Source organism: Tetrao urogallus, assembly GCF_951394365.1.
Source record: "Tetrao urogallus genome assembly, chromosome: 1".
Taxonomy (NCBI): Eukaryota; Metazoa; Chordata; class Aves; order Galliformes; family Phasianidae; genus Tetrao; species Tetrao urogallus.
The window spans coordinates 111,776,549-111,795,113 of record NC_136813.1 but is presented as its reverse complement, the minus strand read 5'-3'; the positions used below and the strand labels follow the sequence as shown (position 1 = coordinate 111,795,113).

The 18,565-nt window shown below is 40.7% G+C and overlaps 1 protein-coding gene across 1 annotated transcript in view; it reads left to right on the top strand.

The window, feature by feature from the left end:
- Positions 1–13,047, top strand: part of ZBTB20 (zinc finger and BTB domain containing 20) — a gene marked incomplete at its 3' end in the record, with an annotated part of 33,508 nt that extends 20,461 nt beyond the window's left edge. Inside the window, exons 3-4 of the mRNA XM_079547657.1 lie at positions 7,219–8,829; positions 12,629–13,047. Coding sequence (XP_079403783.1) covers positions 7,239–8,829; positions 12,629–13,047 — 2,010 coding nt within the window. The 5' untranslated portion in view covers positions 7,219–7,238. The remainder of the gene's footprint in view (positions 1–7,218; positions 8,830–12,628) is intronic.
- Between the last annotated feature and the right edge of the window lie 5,518 nt (positions 13,048–18,565).

The following is an 18,565-nucleotide window of genomic DNA, read 5'->3' as shown; positions in this document are numbered from 1 at the left end:
AGTAAACGTGATGACTATATGAAGAACTTAACACATCCTTTTGCTACAGCCAGCAGGCTGTGATCCTCCAGCACTTGATTTGGGAGGCAAAGGTTAGAGATAACCAAAACAAACCACTGCTGGGACAGAGAGTAAAGAGTAGGTGCTGGTCTCCAGCAGCAGCAGGTTAATTTAGTTTGTGGTGCTTCCAGGAACTGGATTACAGGTGCACATACTCTATAGGAGATAAAAATGCCTCCAGCTTTTCTTCAGTCACTCAGAGTGGGAGATCTTCTCAATGCAAGGCCTGAGGAGCTTGTCAGGAAGACAAGCTAAAGCAGCAATATCAAAATAGTTCTAGTTAATCTTGTCTAAGTATCAATGAGATGAATTGCCAAACAATTTTCTGGATGCTTCTGCAGAAAATTGAGGCTAAAACTCAATCCATTTATGTTTCAATAGGCCTACCAGCTCTGAAGTATATGAGGTGACTATTTCACCCTTGAAGTATGAAGTTAAGAGTAGAGCCTTTGGAGTTCCCCCTGCAAAGTTATTCCTGTGAAAGACCACACAGTAAGTTCCAAAAAAGAGCCTGGATTCCAGCAACACTGGCAGCTTGCTCCAGGGGAAGGCCATGCACTGAGCTACTGCTGGCTTACAGCAGCTGCAGTGGTTTCCTCATCACTATTTGTAGGAATGGTCAGTCATCATTGAGCAGTATGCTTTGAGAGACTGTGATTTTGAAGGACAATAGAGAAAATCAAATTTTGTGATACCTTATAGGTATGAGCTTTAAAGCAACAAAGGTTGGCTTTGCAGAAAGGGACATCTAGTGGCTGTACAAAAAAACCCTTACATTTTAAAACATGCAGCATAGCCATTTGTGTATGACCAGCAGTCTTCAGCATTCTGTACAACTTTGTAACTGTGCTACATCATGCATTTGCTAGGATCATTCGCTACGTTTCTGACAAAAAATTTGCTTTTGTGAGCTGTACCTTTCCACTTTTGTGAAGATCTATGTACTGTAGCTTTAATGTATAGAAATCTTCCTTCAAGCTATGCTTGATGTATCTCTCGGCTTTACTTCCACGTATTTTAAAACATCTTCTGAGAGTCCACTGCCTGCTGTTTCCTTCTGCCTTTGTACCCTCAGTACCCTCTGGCACTGTACTTGGAGAGATTGTCACTGTCATTGTCATGGTAAAAATCTGCCTTCCTTAGAACACCCTTAGCATAAAAGTCAGCAGGAGGGGTGGAAGAGATTCAAGAAAACACTAATCTAAGCATTCAGTCATGTATTGCACAACAAAAGTTTTTCCCTTTCCCATCCATGTTGTGCTCCTTCTTACTGGCTGAGGATGAATTCCATGCATGTTTCTGTGAATAGCCTGACAGTTTAATCGGTACATTTGCATATGGGGAACTGGAGCTTTTTTCAAAGTTGCGCAGTAATATGTTTCACCTTTATGCCATGCCAGCTTCAAATTGCAGCTCAGGAGGATTGCAAATGTGCATAATCTGCGCTGTTGACTGGGCTTTTTTTCCCCCTTTTTTCTTCCTCGTTTTTCTTTCTCTCTCTCTCTCTCTCTCTCTTTTTTTTTTTTTTTAACTGCCCGAACTCCTATTCATTGCCCATCTGAGTAAGAATGGCCTTTGCGTTTTCAAACCCATTCTTTCCTATATGGTTTGTGAATACCCCTCCAATCAGAACTTGCTTCATAGAAAGGGGACAAAACCATTTTACAGGAGTTTCTTAGAATGAGTCCATTGGGATCTCTACATCATATTTACTGGACAAAAAAAGGGGGAGAGGCGGGGAGGCACTTAACAAAGGCCACTTGAATTTCACAGAAAGTTTCCCACTGTCTCATGTTTAAAAGAGTGGCAGGCCTGAGCAGAGCCTGAGACAGTAGTCTTTTTCTCGAGCCAGGCATTCTGTAGGTGAGTGACTGAGTGTGTGTGTGTGTGTGTATGTGTGTGCACATGTGCACCCGCATGTGGGTGTTGCTGGATCTTGTGACGAACGTATACACTCTGAGACATGCTGAAAGAACTGATACCAGCTTGGGCTTGCGTAAGATTCTAGTATTCTTTGTCAGAATATCACATTTACTTTGGAGTTAAACCTAACAAGTCCAGCTCTTATGGGAAACACCAACTTTGGACTGCTTAGAACAATGTAAAGGACAACTCCAGAACTTGGATCTGGACATAGTTCCCTGCAGAAAGGGAGAGGCTGCGTTGAACAGGGCAATCTCTAGAACTTGTTAGAGTGAACTACTGCTTCTTTTATGCTACTGTGGTTTGTGTACTAGCTTCTCTCACACAATCATTGCAAGTACTTCGGTTGCACTTTAAATGGGTATGGTTTTCAGTGTTGAAAATCAAGGAAGATAGCTTGGAAAAATCATCCTCAAAATCTGCATGAGATTGTGTTGTTTTTGTTTTTTACCATTCATTATGTGTCTCTTCCATGCACCACTCCTCTTTCATCCTTAAGGAGTGAATTTCAATTGTTTCTCTGTTGAAGTAGGGAAGGTGTTTCAATTTCACTTGAAGAAGTAAAGAGACTAGATGAGGCTTTTTTTAAGAGAGAGCTCTGTTTATGCCAGGCGCAACCAAAATACCTTTGCCTTACATGGAGTGACTCACGTTGTCACAATTATATCAATATGTCATGATGTATATTTTAATGTCTACATTATGTTTTGCTATATGTTTTATAATGTGTCTTGTGCTACTTATGTTTTATGACATTTTGAGTAATCATGGTGGTAAACCATAAGGAAACGAGGCAGCAGATAGATAGGCAAGTAAAGAAGATTAATGACTAAACACTAGCCACTAGATTTGCCAATCAAATTTGTAGCCAAACGAAACTCACCAAGCAGCCTTAATCCAGTCAGATTGTACGGAATAGTTTGTAGCATCCATTTGCTGGAAATATCCAAATAATTTTTGTCAGGATGATATCTCTGATAAAAGCAGATTTTATTCGCAATTGCAATGGCGGGCGTCCTGCAAGCAGAGGCACACCTATGAACACAACATGACAGCCTTTATACCCTGTTTTCCCCCGTTGCCTCTCCCCTCCCTTGCTTTCCTCCCCCCCCCTCCGTTGGCCGGTACTCCAGGTTCACAGTCTTATCAGAAGGTTTACATTTGTTAATTTATTTGTTATCTGGTGTCAGTCCTGTCGTTTCCAAGACGTCTCAACATTCTTCTTGTTCATATTGATATGGTGATTTTGTTCAGAGTCCTTGTTAAACAAAGAATACGGAGGGGAGGTGTCCGATCTTCCTTAATACCTTCTTCAGGCACTCCCTGCGGCACATAACAAATTGTCCTTTTAATTTGCGCAGGATGCTCTTGCAATGTGTGTGACATATATCTTCAATGCTGGCTATACATAAGTTGTTACTAGCTTATATGTATATATGTATAGCTTATATACTAACTATGTGCTGTTGGGGAAGATTTATCTAGGGGATTAGCAATGAAGACTTATCAGAGAACCCCAGTAAAGTAGAAAGGCCCCCTGGAAAGAACTATTAGTTTAATAAAGGACCCAAATGGTAGCAGAGGCCATGAAATTAGCAAAATTCTTACTTTGTTCTGATGCAGAAACAGCATTCAATTCGCACACATTCAATAATGCTTATGAAGCTTTAAATGTATTGAGAAGACTTTTTGAAGACTTTTTGTGCTGGGCGTGCATGTTAAATGGGGTGATCCGCTATGGATCCAGTGCCACAATAAAGAAGGCTTGCTCTTTAATACCACATTGGTCTTCAGGAGTTATCTTTCAGACTGGCATTTCTGTTCAGTAACAAAATGACTTTGAGTCCAGTTCATACACCTCAAGGAATTTAGTGTCCTAGATCAGTTCCTATTAGAGAGCTATTCACATCAGTCTCTTGTGAGCACACACACCTCTTTTTCTTAGCCTTGTTTAACCCTGACTGGTGATTTTCATTAGTAGCTAATGACCAAATACAATGCAGCAGAGAAGGCTGCTGAAACATGCAGATAATCCCCATCTTTCCTTCCTTCTGTACTTGTAAACAGGTAGTGAGATTCCCTTTCCTGATTACTTGATACAGATCACAGTGAAAAGGAGCTGAGGATGCATTTTTGGGGGAATTTAACTCACAAAATTAATGCTTTCTGCCAAGGTTCATATGAACAAGGTAGAATTCTTTTCAGATCAGGCCTAGCCAGCATGAATTCATGAAAGGCAGGTCCTGTTTGATCTACCTGTTCTTGACCCAACTGTTTATTGAAGGAAATGCTGTGGATGTAATTAATCTAGCTAGACTTTAGCAAAACCTTTGACTGTCCAGTGAGTGTCCTTTGCCCAGTGACTGGTGATGAATGGAGTTGAATCCAACTGACAGCTGATCACTAGAGATGTTCTTCAGAGGTCAGTACTGGGCCTGTCCTGTTTAATATCTTTATAGATAATCTGGGCTGTGCATCCTCAGTACATATTCAGATGACATCAAGGTGGGAGGAAGTGATGATCTTCCTGAAGGTAGAAAGGCCCTGGATGTGGATAAACTGGATCGATGGGCTGAGTCCAATTGTATGAGCTTTAACAAGGCCAAGTTCCAAGTCCTGCATTTCAGTCACAACAACTGCATGCATCGCTACAACTGCCTGAAAGGAGGTTGTGGTGAGGTGGGGGTCAGCCTCTTCTCCCAGGTAATTAGCAATGTGACTAGAAGTAATGGCTTTAAGTTAAGCCAAGGGAGGTTAAGGTTAGATAGCAGGAAAAAATTATTCTTGGAAAGGGTGGTGATGTAATGTAGCAGATTGCCCAAGGAGGTGGTGGAGTCACCGTGCTTGGAGATTTTCAAGGAAAGGGTAGATGTGGCACTGAGGAACATTGTGTATAGTGGACACAAGTGTGGTTTGATGGTTGTACAAGGTGATGTCCATGGTCTTTTCCAACCTTTGTGATTCTAGGATTCTGTATCTCTTGTTATTATCAAATTCCCAGTTTGATAAAACAGAGGATAAACTAGATATCATTCTCTTTTTCAGGAGAGCATCTCAAACACCTACTCTCACAAAGGGGAAGTAATAGGGTCAAACCAAGTAGTGAGCAATATTTTGTGATGGGAAGCATACTGATAGGCTGGCACTCAAAGGGAGATAAAGATAAATGGATACTTATGGAATAATTTGCCACGGCCTACTGTAAGTGTTGAGAAGGTCCTCTGTTCACCACTAATCATCCATCTGTCTGTTTCTCCACCAACACAAAGCTTTTACAAAGTCCTTTTCCTTTCAAATCAAGGATATCAATTTTTTTTAAAAAATGTGTATTTTCCATACTTATGTGGTCTGAGATGCTGGGAAGGAAAGCATCTGGAACTATCTTGGAGGCCTCTGGAGAATAACTGTCTGGGTGGAGTAATTTATACATTATTCTGTTTAATAGTAATTGAGGTGCCCATGAAGGAAAGGCTCCAAATTCCTAAGACATTTTTCCAATCCTGATGATCCAGATCATCAGAGGAAGAAGTTCATGTTTCCCAGCAAAGTTTATTAACCAAGACAGAACTAATTCACAACACCCATGATGTTGTTAGTAGTTTTCTCCTTGTTACAGTTATCTGGGCATCCGCCTAGTGCTCTGACTTCACATCTTCTGACATTGGCTGGTTCACATCTGTTAGCATCAGACTTCCTCAGATAGCTTGGCCTCATCAGGATTTCCAATTCCTGACCTTTATGCTTCCTTTTATCATCATCATCTTCACAGAATTAAAATGACAACCTGTGTCCAGGGAGATTTCTCTATGAAGCAGCAAAAGAAAAGAAGCTTGAGATGGCAGGAGTAGATAAATGAGAAGGAAACAGTGGAAGAGGGAAAACTCCACATTTTCCTGCAAATTGTAATACATAATATTCTATAGCTTGCATATGAGATGTAAGACACCCATTAGGCCAGACCAGAGGATCACTGTTGGGTTAAAAAGCATGTGTATGAAACCACTTTTGATGCCATTTATTTTCTCTTTGTATTTCTCTTAGAGCAGATGGTGGCACTAAGCTTGTTTAATTTGCTCATACTTCTCTATCAAATTCCTCTTTTAGATTCTTAAGCACTAGCTGTGCAAAAGGTGCTGTAACTTTGGTAGGAATATTCAAGAAGAAATGTTCCATAATTGTGGTAGTGATTTAAAAGACGAAAAAGTAGTTTCTGCCATCAAAATCTAAGTAGATGAAAAATGAATAAAGAACATGAAAAGAAATAAAAAAGCATTAATCCAAAGAATGCAGGTTGGACATAGGGAAAAGTGAATCAACAGTTTAAGAAGTTAGACATGAAGGTTAATTTTGAAGGATACATTTGCTTTGTACCTATATCAGTTAGATGCCTTTCTAAACTATTCCCTATTTAGATCATTCAGCCAAACTAAGACTAAGTCTTAGAGAAAATGCCTGTAATTTTCCAGTTTCTGTCAAGTAAATAACAGCAGGAGAACATTTGTTTATATGATGGCATTCTGGTGCCAATCAGAACTTGGGATATGCTTTAAACTAAAGGGGACAGCTCATGTTATCTTTTTTGCTTAGGGTTCTTAAGGAGGACTGTTTGTTACTATCGGGGTAGCAAATGTTCTCATCCACAACCCCAGACAAAACTGTGCGTGGGATTTTAGGAACATTTACAGTATAAATCTTCATATCTTGGGAAGTGAACGCCAACTTTTTGTACAAGTAGCTGTAGTATAAAAACCAGCACGCAAATTCCTTGGAATGACATTCTAGATAGAAACCACATTTTCACGTAGACTCTTTGCATTAACAAGTTGATGTAAAGGGTAATTAAAGTAATAATTTGATCATTTCTGGAGTAGATCCACATCCGTACAGCTTAAAACCCAGCTCAGTGCTTACAGTTGGCTGGCTCTAGGATTTTAAAGCCATGTAAGCTGGTAGAAAGCTTGAGGCCCAGAAAAGTGGTTGAAACATTGACCAGCTACACTTTCTTTGCCTCCTTTTGTTCAGAAATTCGGAACTTTCTCAACTCTGAAAAAGAGTTGTATAATTTTATTTCTATCCTTAAAAAGGCGGTATCTTCTTACCAGTGCCTTTGTTTGTGACTGTTACGGTATGGATCTCTTTTGTTTACCCAGTGGGCAGTCACCTTTGTCAGTGTCCTGTCTGCAGAGAAAAGACCCAATCTCCTCTTTTTTTTTTTTGTCACTTGCTTTGCTACAGGTAACATCAGTTGCAAGGGGATGACAGAGCGCATTCATAGCATCAACCTTCACAACTTCAGCAATTCTGTGCTCGAGACCCTCAACGAGCAGCGCAACCGTGGCCACTTCTGTGACGTGACGGTCCGCATCCACGGGAGCATGCTACGCGCCCACCGCTGCGTGCTGGCGGCTGGCAGCCCCTTCTTCCAAGACAAGCTGCTGCTGGGCTACAGTGACATCGAGATTCCCTCAGTGGTGTCAGTCCAGTCTGTGCAAAAGCTCATTGACTTCATGTACAGTGGGGTGCTGCGGGTCTCGCAATCAGAGGCCCTCCAAATCCTCACAGCTGCCAGCATCCTGCAGATCAAGACTGTGATTGATGAGTGCACAAGGATTGTCTCGCAAAATGTTGGAGAGGTCTACCCGGTGATTCAGGATTCTGGCCAGGAGACACCCAGAGGAACACCCGAATCAGGCACCTCGGGGCAGAGCACCGACACAGAGTCTGGCTACCTGCAGAGCCACTCACAGCACAGTGTGGACAGGATCTACTCAGCCCTCTACGCCTGTTCCATGCAAAATGGCAGTGGGGAGCGCTCCTTCTATAGTGGGGCTGTGGTCAGCCACCATGAAACAGCCCTGGGTCTCCCTAGGGACCATCACATGGAAGACCCCAGCTGGATTACTAGGATCCATGAACGGTCACAGCAGATGGAGCGGTACCTCTCTACTACTCCAGAAACCACACATTGCCGCAAGCAACCACGCCCTGTCCGAATTCAAACCTTGATGGGCAACATCCATATTAAGCAGGAGATGGAGGATGACTATGACTACTATGGCCAACAGAGGGTGCAGATCCTTGAGCGCAATGAGTCTGAGGAATGCACTGAGGACACTGACCAAGCAGAAGGCACTGAGAGTGAACCCAAAGGGGAGAGTTTTGACTCGGGAGTCAGTTCCTCCATTGGTACTGAGCCTGATTCTGTAGAGCAGCAGTTTATGACTGGTCTGGGCAGGGATGGGCAGCAAGAACCTTCTCAAGCAGATCAAAATGATATCCCTGCTGATGGCAGTCAGCCTCCGCAGCAGCAGCAGCAGCATGTGGATGCCAACTCTTCCTCGCCAGAGAGAAGCAATGACGTTGAAATGGACAGCAAAGTGCTCACAGTCAATAACAGCACCGAAAAGGGGGCTTTGCAGCCTTCTGTCAACACAACTGTTGCCCAACCGTTGCCAACCACACAGATCTACTTACGCCAGACAGAATCCCTCACCAGCAATCTGAGGATGCCACTGACTCTGACCAGCAACACTCAGGTCATTGGCACAGCTGGCAACACGTACCTGCCTGCCCTTTTCACCACACAGTCTGCTGGCAGTGGCCCTAAGCCTTTTCTCTTCAGCCTGCCCCAGCCCATAGCTGGCCAACAGACACAGTTTGTGACAGTGTCCCAGCCTGGCCTGTCAACTTTCACTGCTCAACTGCCAGCCCCTCAGCCCTTAGCCCCATCTGCAGGCCACAGCACAGCAGGTGGGCAAGGCGAAAAAAAGCCTTACGAGTGCACTCTCTGTAACAAGACTTTCACCGCCAAACAGAACTACGTCAAGCACATGTTTGTACACACAGGTAAGAGTTTGTCCTATTGGCTTACACATGAAGCCAGGGAAAATCCTTTACAAACAAGGACTTAAGTTCTGTTTCCCAACCTGACAGCCCTCAGCACAAACAGAAGGGAGAGGCTACCCAGGGAGCTGGTATCACTGAACACTAAGCTGACTGCATTGAAGTTGAGCCCCTGTGGACACACGTAGGTCCCACACAGGGGTCTAACTGTGCATGGTGCAGAAACAAGCTCTTTATGCTTGGAGTAAAAGGTGTCCTGCATCCATACAAGGAAATGGTAAGCACTTGTTTTCCTCTGCTAGCTGGCCAGGCAACACTTAAGTGGCATGACAAAATTATAATAGAGTCATCAAAAGAAGAATGCATCTACTGTGGAAAAGCTTCCCAGTGCTACAGCTGTAGGAGTTTAGGTTCAAATGGTGATGACTGGAATGACGTTAGGGCATGTTCATTCCCAGTGGAGTTGCAGCACTAGGTCCAGGCCTGGGTGTTACACAGAATGCCACATATTTTCTAAATCTCACATACATTTGGAGTTTTTTAGGAAGTTTTTCTGTACTTCTGTACTACTTCTTAAATGTTTCACTAGCTAGGACTACAGAGACATGGGACTCAGAAAAAAAAATAAAGTAATGAATGTAGAACACAGCAGCAGCACCCTTCTTCTTTAAAAAATGTTTTTAGTGTACGATCTTCTGAGGCAACTTAGGTGACTGCTTTTACTACTAATCCAAAACTAGCTTTTCTGGCTTTGTTTAGTTATAAGATTTTAAATCAAGGATATTGTATCTGTCTACCTATCTGTTGGTCATGGAGAAGCTGTCTGGGGTTTAGGACTAAATTTTGCTTTCTTTAGCCCTCATCTCATTTTGATTTTGGAAAGAAATTCCAGTTTAGAGAAAGAGTAAATATTTCTCTCACCAACCAGTCTTTTTGTTAACATCAAATCTTAAAGTAAATGTTGGGGTTGTGATATATAGAGTAGAACCTGGAGAAATTGCCTAAGGTATGGAAAGAATGTAAATCATGCCTCCCTACTGTATCAGATAAATTTCACTTCCATTGTAAGTAAACTTTTAACTACTATTTATGTGTAAGCATCACTTAAATTAAAAAATCCTTTAGAAATCTAAGGCAGACATGTACACACACATATAATTTACAGGAAGGTTCACTTCTCATGACTGATAAAAAAAGTATGGTTGCAAAGATCAAGAATCCCGAGTCCCAGAATTATCCTTTTGTGTTTGTTTATGTTCTCTATCTTTCTGCTGTGGATAAGTGGCTAAAATACTATGTAGATAATGTTGTGTTTTTCAGGAAAATATCCCATTAAAAAGGCAGTCAGTTATATCTGCCTGCATCCTAGTTCTAAGAGCTAGAAAGGCTTTTTTTCTTTCTTTTTTTTTTTTTTTTCACAAATAATTTCACTGAGATCAGGTGCTTTACCTTCCCCAGTCTCAACTATGCACTGCACACAGTGTTTGGAGTCAATTAAGGGGTAACATTGAAAGATCTGTCTTAAAGTATTTCTAAGTACTACACACAGTCAACCAAGGTGACTAAGAAGCAATAGCACCTTGAGCAGCAGAAGGCAGAGCTTCCAAAAAAACATTCTGAAAATAAACTTTTTAGGCACAGTCTTGAAGAAGGCTTGTCTGCTGCTTGCCCATGGTATATGGTTCTTGTGAGGATCCAAGGAAAATGAGAAAGATTTGGGAGATACAGGTGTTTGAATTTGTCTTGCTCTCAAGAGAATTCATGAGGTATCTACTCGTAAACCAGAATTCAACAACCCTTAGATCTCCCAATCCCAATTTTAAGGTTCCAAGACCAATATTCTGATGCAACTTTTTCATGCAATGAAAGCCCTGTAATGTAGACGCAAACCTACCCCCTTTTCTTCTTTCACATTGTGTTCCATGTGAACTGGTGTAAATGTATCCCATGATGTTCTCGGAAGTTAGTGTTCTGGAAACACAGTGGTAGAACATTTGCAGTGACCTGCACCTTATAAACCATCATTGCCTTCTCCTGTATGCTACACATTAATATTGAGTAACTTTCTCATGTTATTGGCTAAAAGCAGTCGAATATAAAGTAAAGAACCAAAAGGAGGAACATATGCACCTAATTGATGGAATGCCTGATTTCAAGAGGAAGAATCATGGGAACAAAGAATCTACAGTGGGAAAAGGCAACAAAGTGATTACTTAAGGAACACGTAAATTGGCATATAAAAAAGAAAATCTAAAAAGTTTTAAGATTTTTAGGAAAGAACTCCCAGGAAGGCTTTGAAGCTAAGATTAGAAAAAAGCCAGAACCCAGCATATCTTAGAAATATGTGCAGGCAAAAATGAGGGTGTTTTTATAGCATAAACTTAACAAGGTCTAGAGCAGAGGAGACTGACTTATTACAAACTCTGGGAGATACGTTGCCTAAGGCAAAAATGAGCACTGTAAATGTAATCAGTCTCTTGTAAATTAGCCTGACATGATTATAGCTGACACACTATCGTTTCCTACATAACACGTCAAGTATATTGGCCTGTCTATGCTCACCACACTACTGTGTTGAACAAAGCCAGGAAATTTTATTTTTTTTATACAAAGTATCTTTGACCAAGTCAGGACAAAATCATCGTTGCTACGCAGACGTGGAGCTCGTGGATTCTATTCGCAGATGTTGCCATCATACGTGCAAGCTGAGAAATAAAGAGAAACAAAAACTCAGAAGAGACAAGAAAAGTGGATCCTTCCCATCCAATCCATATGAATCATGCTCTCTGAAAACTGAATGTACCTCACTGCACAAAGAGTAAATAATATATTACCACGGGAATGCGATGGTCTCTGAAAATTGACTCTTCAAGATTTAAAGCAGTCCTAGACAGACTGTAAAAGGGAGGAAGTAGGATGTGAAAGAAAAGGATCTCTGCTAGACAGGAAATTGCAGAATAGTCAAAGGAAAATTATTTTTCAGTCAGCAAAACAAAGGATGACTGTGACAGTTTCAGAGTTATGGGAATGCCTCTTTCCCTGATAGGCGTAGGGCTGATAATTTGCCACATCTGAAATATACAAGACATTTAAAAAGATTTGAAAGCACCTTTTGATGGGACATTTGGATATACAGCTATATATTTGTATTATGGAATATGGAATACACAGTAATCCATATTTCAGATATTAGATTTGACCAGAAAAAGGGGCAGCAAATATAAACTCACATAAAAAAGCTGGATTCCCTTGGCAATCTTTAGCACTTATCTTCCTATAAATCTAAAGCAATTTGACAGAAAAGAGTGTATTACAGGTCAGCTGTCTGGTCAGTCATGTTTTTATTGCATACACATAGGGAAATGGAGGCACTAAAAGGTAAAATAACCTGACCAAGACTTTCCTAGGAAGTGTAAGAGAACAGGACAGAAACGGTGTTCCCTCTCCTGCCCGGAGCAGCAGAGGCTGTGCCATTGAAGCTGAGCATAGATGCCAGAATCTTTTTATCTCCACTCCTGTCTTTGCAATTGTTTGTTCTAGGAGCTCACATGAGCTCCATTTTACAGTGTGTAAATTGGGAGTACCTATAGCCTCCATTGTAAAGCATCATGAATCCTCTGATCAAACAAGGTTTTGTGTATCAAAGCACAGTTATTAACAGAATTAGTCTTTCTTAGAGCATCTCTCCAGAGACCCCTGTGGTGTTCACCATTCATTACTGCAAAGCATCGTAATTCTGTTACCTTTTTTTTATTTTTTTCCCCATCTAATTTTCGTTTTCTCTCTTTTTGGTAATGGGCAGGTGAGAAGCCTCACCAGTGCAGCATCTGTTGGCGCTCCTTCTCTCTAAAGGATTACCTAATCAAACACATGGTGACGCACACCGGCGTGAGGGCCTACCAGTGCAGCATCTGCAACAAGCGCTTCACCCAGAAGAGCTCCCTGAATGTGCACATGCGCCTGCACCGCGGGGAGAAGTCCTACGAGTGCTATATCTGCAAGAAGAAGTTCTCCCACAAGACCCTGCTGGAGAGGCATGTGGCTCTGCACAGTGCCACCAACGGCACGCCTGGAGCCACCGGCACCAGCGCGAGGGCCGTCCCCGCCGGGGTGGTGGCCTGCACAGAGGGGACCACGTACGTCTGCTCTGTCTGTCCAGCTAAGTTTGACCAAATTGAGCATTTCAACGACCACATGAGGATGCATGTGTCAGACGGATAAGTAGAATCTCTCTCTCTCTTTGTTGTGAACAAAAAATAGAAACAACAACAACAAAAAAAGCTATGGCACTAGAATTTAAGAAATGATTTTTGTTTCATTTTTACCTTTATTTTCCTCCTTTTTTTTGGGTTCGTTTCGTTTTGTTGTTTTTGTACTACATGAAGAACTGTTTTTTGCCTGCTGGTACATTACATTTCCGGAGGCTGGGTGAATAATAATTTTCCCAGCCTCCCTTGGATGGTGGCCTTAAGGCCAGGTAGTGCTTCACGAGCTCCACTGGTTGGATCTCTAACTACTGGCCTCTAAATACAACCCTTCTTTACTACAAAAAACAAACAAACAAACAAAAAAATCATAAAAAATCAAAAAACAGACAGAAAAAATAATAAAAAAAAAAGATTTCTTTTTTCTCACTTGTGAAGAGCACTACAAAAAAAAAAAAGAAACAAAACAAAATATATTACAAAATCTACAAGGCCTACTGTCGTTATAAGTACACCGCTCGCAGTGTTTCAATGGACATAATTCACAATGCTGACCGCTTTTGGACTTCACAGTATCCAGTTAGAACTGTGGAATATTTTACTTCTGGTTGAGCAGCAACCAGAGGAACCAAGGCCCTGCTGGTCTCCACCACGTGTCTGCTTTCTCACTCACATGCACCCACAAACACACGAAAGGGCTGAGGGGAGTGCAAGGCAGTGTGGCTTGGATAGTGTGGAGTCCCTGCAGGATGAGGAAAAAGAATCAGAGGTTCCTCACCTGGATTCTGCTCCATCCCACGCTCTCTGGCTCACCCTCCCCGCTGCTTTTCCCATATCATCACCACCTTACAGCAGAAACCAAGAAGATTCAGACAACGAGCAACGGTGGCTTTTTGTAATTTATTCAGTGTCTTCGCTGAGCCCAGGGCCTCAGCACAATCAAGAGGGACTTTCACAGAAGGCAAAGAGAAACACAGAGGAAAATCAAAGATATCAGAGGTTGCAACCTATGGATCTAGGTACAAGAGAAGGGTTAGTTCCCACAATCTTTGCAAAAAAAAAAAAAAAAAAAAAAAAAGTTGCATCAGGATTTATTCTTGTGGAAGAAGGAGGAATAGAGGGGGGGCGGGGAGGGGAATAATTAAAAAAAAAAAAAAAGAGTTATTGGGACTTTTTTTAATTCAAAATTTTATAGAGGGGCAAAAGTGACGTTTACCAGATAGAATGCTGATTTTTTTAATATATTTACAACAGTATTTGTGTAAAAAAAAAAAAACAAAAAGTGAGATTGTTAAAAGTAATTTTTTCTTTGTTTTCTTTTTTGTTTTGCGTACACTGCCACTAATATCTTCTCTTTTATTATATATATGAATATATATATAAATATATATTTTATTTTAAATTGAGACTGTTAAGGTTAGCTAACCTGCTTCCAGATAGAGGGGGGAGGGGAGATGATCTTGATTTTTATTTTAAAAAAGAGGAAGGATGTTTCCTGATTTCTTTTTCCGAGTATTATTTCTCTCTTTCTCTCTCTCTCTCTTTTCTAATGGAATCAAGAATTACCTGGGTCGATGAGGGGCTCTGTGAAGTCATCTGTGGGTTTATCTACTAGAGTTTGTGCGTCTTGCGGTATCGGTTATACTTTGTTTTGGAGTTATGTGGTTCTCTTTTGGCTCTTACCAAGGTTCTGTTGTTTCTGGTTTTGGTTCCATCTCAAAATTTATTTCCGCTGAAGGGAGATTCCTTTTGAGAAAGAGATTTTCTCTCAATGTATCCTTGGTTTTGGGGATGATAGAATTTGTATTCTTTTTTTTTTTTCTTGTCTTTCTTCATTTTTGCAAATGTCATGAAACTTTTGGAGGTGTATAATAACTAGGATTCCCCTTTTTTTTGGACACTGGACGAGAATTAATACGCTGCATTGTTCTCTCATCCCTGCCTGAAGCTTGCTAGAGAGCTTCCATATTTGTATGGGAATCTGATCCTGCCCCTGGTAGTTTGTGCTGATGCCAAAATGACTTAAAACGTTACCATTGCATATGACCTTCCCTTCTTCATTTGCAAAAATATCTAACTTAAGGGCCACATCCCACATTCTCTGCATATGCAAAGCTATGCAAGGAATGTAGGATCACTGTGAAAGGTTGATTCCTGATCTGCATATATGTGTTGGTGTTTTGTATTTTGTTTTATTGTATCAGCTAGTATTCTCCCTAGTCATCTTCTGTGCATCCGTGTGAGGATTTTCCCCCAAAGCCAACTCCCAAAGTACATGGGTCCTTAGTTCAGTTGGATCAGTGTCTGACACTGTTTTTGTCTTGCTTGAAATCCATAGCTAGGATTTGCACCAGCTGCACTCTGGACTTTATATTTTAGGCAGAGAAAAAGCACCTAACAAAAATATGCAAAAAGGAAAAAAAAAAAAAAAAAAAAAAAAAAGAAAAACTGCTAGTTTAGCTTTTACTTGTGTCTATACTTAAATTAAGCTTTCTTAAGTTTACGAAGCTTGTGAACACTTAGCATTTCACACGAGACATTCTATTATGCTGGACAACTTTCTAAATACTGAATCAATAGGACTACACATAAAATGTGTGTTCTTTACACCCACAGCTTCTGTACTCAGAACAAGTAACCCCATTGCTACCTTCTAGGCCTTTTCCATTTCTGATTTTTTATGGGGAAAGAAAATGACAGATACTTGAGTCTCAGAATCTTTCAGTAACCTGCAAGGTATTGTTCAGCAGATCCTAAGTGTCCAAGGCCTGATTCTCACTTGCACTAGACAACGTCAAGAGACTTTGAGATGAGTGCCAGAGCAAATGAACTTTCTATGTGGTAACGTCTTTTTTGTCACCAGTTTATTTGGATAGTTGAAGGATTTTCAAAAAGTATCTACATTAGTTTGGCAAGTTAAAAATACGTTGTTTTCATAAGTGCACTGGTAAGATCAATGCTGACCTGTAAAGCTAGAGGTGAAAAGACTAAGCCTAAGACAAAGACAGGAATAACTAGTATCTGCTGTGTGAAGGCACACTAAGTCTGAAAATTCAGGTTGTAGAGACCAGGGTGGGTAAGAGAATAGAATAATGAGCCTATACAAAATGAATTAAAGGTGTTTGCGTGGGGAAAGTAGATGGGTTGTTTTTGATTTCTTTCTTTCTTTTTTTTTTTTTTTCCTGAGATCTTTAGTATTGAAATGTTTCATGTTCTCCAGTTTGAAGAATTCATGAATTTTGCCCGGCTTAAAAATTTGTAGCTGTTCATTTGCCATCTGAGGTCTGGGGAAAAGCTGTTTAATTTGCCACTGTTCAATCTGGTCAACTATAGTCAAAATGTAGCATATTCTGAAATTTGGTTCTCATACCAGAAGAGATGCCCATAAACAGGAAATAAGAATCGAGGTTTACATCCACCAAAATCCTAATAATAGTTTAGAGTGAGAAATCCTATACAAATCTTAATTCTTCAATTTTCAACCTTTCTTAAATGAAAAAAAAAAACATCATCTTTGAAATGCAAATTTATTACAGGGCATAATCAATTTAAAGTGAATTAAGTATCAGTTACTAATGAATGAATGTTGCTAATTAAAAGTAAACTCCTTAAAGTAAAGCTAAGGCATATAAATTGAATTCTAAATCACTTGACAGAGAGCTTAGGCCAAGGTCTTCACAAACAGAAATATAAACAGATTTTGTCAAATGTCTAGGCTCAAAAAGTAGTGGCTAGATTTTGTAAAACATGGAGCAACTTGCAGCTTTCCTGCAAATGTTGCCGAAAATGCTCATCAGGTCACTTATGCATTTAAGCGCCCTTCTGTGAACTTAGGAGCTCAAACATAGATCCCTTTGTCTTTTAAAATGTTAAATTATTTTTAGTAATGCTTCCTCCTAACCATAGGAAAATTTGTATACTATGTGGAAACAACTACAATAGCTGACTTTTGCAAGTATTATTCAGCTTCATGTATTGCTAGGCCCAGCGATCTACAAACTGCTGTTTGAGTGCATCTGTCTCAGTATGCTCAAAAGGTTTCCTTCAAAACACCTAATAAAATTACATAGATGAGCAAGAGCGGACAGTAGCACACATCCCTATGATGTGTGAAGCACACAACATCCTGCATTCCTTGAACCTGATTCTCACTTTCTCTATAGCTCTTCTTATTTTGCTTCAAGCAGTGGAAAACAGCATCAAATGAAGCACAAATTCAAAAGTAGAAATGAAGGCTTCTCTACACTTCAAAAGTGGAAGGAAGCCTTAGGGTAAACAAGAGGGAAGTGCCTTCTCGTACTGCTGCTGAGGCTGATGAAGTCAATTGAAAATATAGGGACAGCCACAGATTCACCCTGTGGTCCACCTCTCTTGGTGTTCTGTCTCTAAGACCCATGTTGGATAATTACAAAGTAGTAAACTTTGTAAACAAAATAAGGGGAAAGTTTATTATAGTCCCTATTAGATATGCATCTCCTTATAACCTGAAGATGTAATAATTGATGGCCTTAACCTTTTATTCCTTATAAAAATTGTATATTGTGGCAAATAATTCTCATTATCCTATAAAGATCTAGCTTACTAATTGATAATTGGCCCCACTGCTATCCTGTGGAAGTGAGTTGCTCTGTGTAATTACTGCCTTATAGAAAAAAATCATTTTCTGGTTAAATTTATTGCTGTTGATTGAAACACCATTGTTCTTGTATCCCATGAAAACATAAATCAGATGACCAAAATTTGCCTTTTCTTGCCCGTTCCCCTGAAGCCTGCCTGTCTTTGAGAAATCTGAATCCACAAGGAATGCAGGATCACAAGATCAGTGTCTACTGGTCAGAAAGTAGAGAACAGCTAGCAACTGCGTGTGTGTGTGCGTGTTGGGCATGTGCATCAGTGAGGTTCTCCGTCAAGATTTCTTGCAGAGGCACGGAAAGTACAGCTCTTACATAATCAGAAAATAACAAGGAAGTATACCAGTATTTAGAAATTGTAATATGAGCATTTTGAGCTTGTCACTTCTCTCACAAAACCCCCAGTAATTGTGTCTCTCATAAGGAGAACAGGCATAGATGTGTTGCAGGAGCTGCTTGGAACAACTGTCTTGCTGCCAGTAGACCCACTTCCGGCCCATGCAGTTAGATATTTTCAAAACCAGCCCAAATTCACCATAAGCTAACAGAGAAAAGTATCATTTAATGCGCTGAGACAATATGATTTCCCTTTGCTCTTAATCAAAGAATCCTCACCTACACAGAGGCTGAGGGATGGGCTTGTTCAGCCTAGAGAAGAGAAGACTGCAGGGTGACCTCATTGCAGCATTTCAGTGCCTAAAGGGAGCCTACAAACAGGAGGGGAATCAACTCTTTGAAAGGGTAGATAACAGCAGGACAAGGGGAAATGGTTTTAAGTTGAGGGAGGGAAGATTTAGGTTGAATGTCAGGAGGAAGTTCTTTACCAACAGAGTGAGTGCTGGAACAGGCTGCCCAGAGAGGCTGTGGATGCCCCGTCCGTCCCTGGAGGTGTTCAAGGCCAGG